Consider the following 5,761-nt stretch of genomic DNA (forward strand, 5'->3'; position numbering starts at 1 on the left):
ATAAATTTTGTCATCTAAGAAAAGAACAACGTGTGGGGTGTAACCAAAAACGTCCATGGTAATAATGTAATTCTTCATTTCAGGAACAACTATCCACTGTCAACCATCACATGACTCAAAACAGATTAACTTGACCCGACAACACATGACAGTCCCCTAAAACCAAATTACATCATTAATGCTTCCACAAAACAATAGTCTAATAAAAAAATGATTTGTTACACGCAAAGAGTCACGAATCTGAATCTATAGATATCTATATATAGCTCTAGTAATGTACCCACACTTCAGTTCTTCCAAACATTATTTTAACTAAAACATGGATTGTGGCAGGGTCAAAAACGTGCCTTAAACACAAATTAAGTGCAAATCCATAACTTGGTAACTATTTTAACGGACAAAATAATGAAATTGACGTCGACATGGATCGGTGAGTTGTGACCCCGGGGTTGTGACTGCTAAGAAGTATAATAACTTAAAGATATATTAACAAGAAAAGAGAATATAATAACCTTAAAAGCAGCTATTTAAAATATTTGATGTTAGGCTTACGTTCCCAATGAACCGTCACACTCAAAATCAAATTCACATCTGATCGAATCATTGATCATTCATGTTATGTAGAGGTACTGATCGTAAGGAGTAACGCAGAAAAAAATAACCTTCACGTTGCACAATATTGCCATTTCCCTGCCACAAGCCAATTCACACATGAACGGAAACCTTGGGAATCCTTCTTTCTGCATATTACAGTAACTTTTTGTACCCGATGGCAACTAACTTTCTACATTAAAAATTGCGTAAAAAACTTACCTGTTTCGCAGCTCTTTTCCCACGAAATAAAATTTTCCAGGAGCAAGTTTTCCGAGGATACTAGTTGGATTGGACTTGCAAACGTTTTACACAACATAGACGTTCTCAAAGAATACATTCCATTTGAAACTGGCGTTCAAACTAGCCTTGATCTCTCTAAAAAGAACGTAAACCAACAAGGTACCGATTCTCAAACGGCAGCCATACTGCGGCAGGTTAGTTTTAAACCTTAGGCCTAATTAGCCTAAAGAAACTGTTTTTAGGCCTAAAGGAGGCCTAAAGAGAAACGTTTTCTAATTAGAACGGATCCAACAACAGGTCACATTTCAACCTGCAAACCTGCCAGCAACCTGCAAAAAACTAACCTGCCGGCCATACTGCGCGACTTTCGCCAGTGAAGCAAACCGGAAAGGCGGAAGATCACGCATGCGCAAACGTTTTGCCGCGGTGTTGGTGCCTACGACTAAGAGAACGCTTGCTCAGATCATGGCGTTGGCCGCGAGGCTCTGGGAACGAGAAGTGACTCATTGGTGATTCTCATGCACTCAGATGAATAGACTATGGCAAGCCAAATGTAGCAATATTATACAGTCGAGCCTCTCTAATACGGACACCGAAGGGACAGAGCAAAGTGTCCGTATTAGAGAGGTGTCCGTTGTATAGAGGTCATGAATATTACGTCACTTCAAAGGCTCCATTGATGGTATTAAGTGTTCTTTAAATCAAAACTGGCCCAAACAAGTCTTTGAGGTGCATAATGGACAGCACAAATCGTTACAATACAAGCTGTACAATTCCAAAAACATATGGCAAACTATAATACAGTTTCCGAGCAGTAACATAACAGAACAGTAACAAGTGTAGCGAACACTAACATACAGTAGAGTATTTAATGAAAGTTCTTTGTTATTGAGTCATTTTGCGTTAAAGAAGTCTGTGATGTTCTTCTGAACAGCATTCGCTAGTCGTTTTTTGACATACAACGACTGAGCTTTTGAAATAATCTTGCATAACTCATCAGCCAAATTTGATTCAATGACGGGAAGGAAAGAGGGAGAAAAAGGAAAGCAGCAACTGGAGAGTCTTCAAATAATAAGAAATCTTGATGATAAATGGCAATGACATGTCGATATATAATTTTTACTGATTGAAAACAAATGATACTGTTATCGTATGAACAATGAAACAATTGATTACACTTAATGATATGTAACGACAAACAGGAAATCGTACTGAATAAGAACTGTCATCATTGGAGTGTCCGTAATAAAGAGGTAAAGTTTTTATGAATTTTCTCTCTGGGGCCGAGATTTCGTGTCCGTTGTCCGTATTATAGAGGTTATTTTTACAAAGAATGTATGGGCATTTTCTCGGGACCAAGTGAACTGTCCGTATTAGAGAGGTGTCCGTATTAGAGAGGTGTCCGTAAGGAGAGGTTCGACTGTATTCGCAGTGTATTCGTCTAATTTTACATTCAGTTTTGTATTATGTATTCAACTATTTGTCTAATATTTAACTTGTATTCAACATTCAACTCGCTTTTTAACATTCAACACGTTATTTAACGTTCAACTATTCATTCAACATTTAACTATTCATTTAACATTCAATTCTTTATTCAACATTCAACTATTCATTCAACATTCAATTCTTCATTCAACATCCAATTCTTCATTCAACATTCAATTCTTCATTCAACATTCAACTTTCTTGAGCCCTCACTATTTCTGGTCAGTGACGCGTAGCATTGCTTCAGTTACAAACATGGCGGCGTCATCCATGGTGGCAATGCCGGTTACGGAAATGGCAGCCTATGAAGATGATGACACAAGGCTCGAATTCGATGTGGAGTCTGACTTGCCACGGTTTCTTTCCTCGATCCTTCAGAGAACTGACCAGATTTCGCAGTCAAAAGTAGATGACGAAATTGTGGAGCAGCATATTGTTGTTGTTGATCAAACGGTGAGTTTGCTCCGTACACTCCGAGACAGCAGTTCGAATATTAACGCTTATAACAAAGAAACCTTAGACAATCTCATCAAGTTTCAGTGATGTCTTATCCGCCCTACAGCAATGTTTAGCCACAGCATCTTTGTCTCCAACCTCAGTGGCAAAAAATGTTTGTGCCAGGCTAAAAAGTGATGAGCCCGGTAAACCAGCTTTCGACATCCCTGCAGAGCTCCTTGAAGACCTCCTAGGTTTGGGCTTTACTTACACTAGAATTGCGGAGATGTTGGGAGTATCTCGTTGGACTATATCAAGGACGATCAAAGATTATGGTTTAGGAGATTTCAGGTCGTTTAGTAAACTGGCTGATGACGAGTTAGACGAATTAGTAAGAGATTATATACGTGAACATGGAGCAACAAGTGGACAAGAGTATATGACGGGTTATTTGAGACCCCTGGGGTTGAGAGTGCAAAGAAGAAGAGTAAGGGAATGTCTAGCTCGATTGGACCCACAAAACAGGGCCTTGAGATGGGGAATTCTTGTTTCGCGAAGGGCATACGGTACCAGGTACCATGGCCCAATTCATTGTGGCATCTAGATGGGCACCATTCGTCAATACGCTGGAAACTCGCCATTCACGGTTGTATAGATGGGTTTTCGAGGCGTATAATATATTTAAAGTGTAATTCATATAACCTGGCAGAGACAGTGCTTGACCTGTTTTTAGATGCAGTCAACAGAGATGGTGAGCGTTGGCCATCGAGGATCAGAGTTGATAGGGGAGTTGAAGACATCCTTGTTTGTAATGCAATGGTACAATTTCGAGGAGAAGGAAGAGCAAGTTTCACTGCTGGTCCCTCGACTCAAAATCAGAGGATCGAGCGTCTCTGGAGAGAGGTCTACCGATGTGTATTACTACACTTTTTATGCAATGGAAACATCAGGGCTTCTTAATGTGGAGGATCCCACACAGCTTTTCACTACGCATACTATTTTATCCCCAGAATCAACAATTTCCTGAATGAATTTTCTGAAGCTTTCAACAATCATGCAGTTAGTACTGAGGGTAACTGGACCCCATATCAAATGTGGATGAATGGCATGATGCATGCTAATAATCCCCTTGCTCATGGGGATGTCGATGGAGAGCCAGATGATGTTAAACTATATGGATGTGATTGTTGAACCAATCACTTTGGATAATAGGCAGTCAATAGAGTCCTATGTGTTGGATGTTGTTGACCCTCTAATGCAGTCCACACAACTGGGTATTGATATTAACATTCAAGCCCTTGACCTGGTCAGGGATATAATGGACCTGGCAAATGATTAGATCTCCCTGGGACATCAAAATACTGCACTTACCGAAGTGTTACCACATAGGGGCATTATATTAAGTTACTACATTCTCAGACCCTGTCCACACAGATCTGGATAAACTGGTAACGCACTGTTTATGTTTCCTAGTGTGGAAAGAGCTTTACACTGCATCCCCTCAGATAGGCATTTTTAAGAAAACTCCATTTATACGTCAGTGTAAATGTAAGGTCAGACTGCAAAAAGGAGATGCATGTTAGTATTTGTACTTTTGCCGTTGACAAGGCTTAAAGATTAGTATTATTATTTTGTAATATCTGGGAGTTTCCACTGTTGCCAGGCAGCCCCATCCCTATGGCTAGAACATCCTCATAACCCAGCTGTTAAGCCACATAAGGTTAAAGCTAAAAATAGTCATGTTCAGGGTATCAAGCGCTTTAGGGGTCCAAAAATATAGGAATATAGGACTCAAGGACCTGAAAATATAGGACAAAACCAGCCAAAACTGCAAAAACTATAGCACCAATTACACAGTAACTTATAGACCCAACGTAAGGTTCTTTAGACACTCAAGATGCACGGATTTAAAAGTCAATCAAAGAAAGACGCTTTTTCGGTTTAAAAAATGTCTTTCCAAGTCAAAAAAAAAAATCATTTTTTTTTTCCGGGATCATAACGTCATCTGGGAACCCCTTGGTAAAAGCATTGTTTTACTACATGTGTTAGCTTTTGGGACAAAGGACCACTTCAGCTCTTTACTTGCAGCAACAAATTGAATACTAGGTTGTAGCTCAAATCCAAGGGGTGGTTCTTCATCCAGCCCTGTTACAAATTGTAGAATGCTGCCAAGAGTGATTGCACTCCTTCTTCCACTCGCAGCTTCTCGTACATTCTTTGAAAATGCAGCATACACATCATTTTCATACTTGCGTACATTTGTGCCTTCCTCTGAGAATGATGGCTGGAGGAGTAGGATAAGCTGTCGTCTCGAGACTTGATTTGCTTCGTTTGGACGCAGTAGATGAAGAAAGAGCGGCAAACTTCTTGCAATTTCATAAAGACCAAGTTTCGTGAATCCTTTCCGAAGCTCTGCAGTGCATGGCCTTGCGGGATTCTTCGAAAAAATCTCCTGCAGAATTTCTTCAGGGATAAACCGTGGAATGGTTCCATTCTGAAGAATACTCAAGGCCATAATAGTTCCAGCAAACTCATATTCTTCGGTCATGAGCTCACGAAGTCCATTTTCAAAAAGTCTTTGCTGTATTTCTTTAAGACAGTCGAAAAAATTCTTTCCTAGGACCCCCAGCATCATGAGCAATTTCCCCATAGAACGAAACTTCCAGTGTGACTATTGGGTTTTCAAGGTACTGGAATTCCTCTATGGCTGAATTCCAAACATTAAATCTGTCTATAAAGACAAAGTTAGTTTCACCGTCAAGTGGCTGTTCAGGTGAGTTTACATCCAACGGGCGACCCTGCAGAATGAGCTTTTGGGCACACTTTAGTATCTCCACAGGATTGCCAACATGATCTTTCTCACAGATGCTAATGCACTCTGCCACAGCTGTTTCCAGGTCGACCACCATTACTACAGTGACTGCATTCAGGTTTTCATTGCTGTGTCCCCTGACTGGAAAGAGATCATCACTATTGTCTTCCTGTGTGCCCTCTATTGGTTGTG

The 5,761-nt window shown here is 40.3% G+C and overlaps 1 protein-coding gene and 1 pseudogene across 1 annotated transcript; one reads left to right on the plus strand and one right to left on the minus strand.

The window, feature by feature from the left end:
• Positions 1–2,577: 2,577 nt before the first annotated feature.
• On the plus strand, positions 2,578–4,096 carry LOC138002119 (uncharacterized; annotated as a pseudogene).
• A 654-nt stretch (positions 4,097–4,750) lies between these two features.
• LOC138002120 (uncharacterized) lies at positions 4,751–5,305 on the minus strand. The gene has a single exon (XM_068848211.1). It carries the CDS (start codon positions 5,303–5,305, stop codon positions 4,751–4,753), a length of 555 nt encoding a protein of 184 aa, XP_068704312.1.
• Positions 5,306–5,761: the final 456 nt, after the last annotated feature.

This window comes from Montipora foliosa, chromosome 5 (genome assembly GCF_036669935.1).
Source record: "Montipora foliosa isolate CH-2021 chromosome 5, ASM3666993v2, whole genome shotgun sequence".
Lineage (NCBI taxonomy): Eukaryota > Metazoa > Cnidaria > Anthozoa > Scleractinia > Acroporidae > Montipora > Montipora foliosa.

Excerpts from the sequence above, each read along its gene's own strand:
- LOC138002120 (XM_068848211.1), bottom strand. The coding sequence starts at position 5,305 with ATGACCGAAGAATATGAGTTTGCTGGAACTATTATGGCCTTGAGTATT.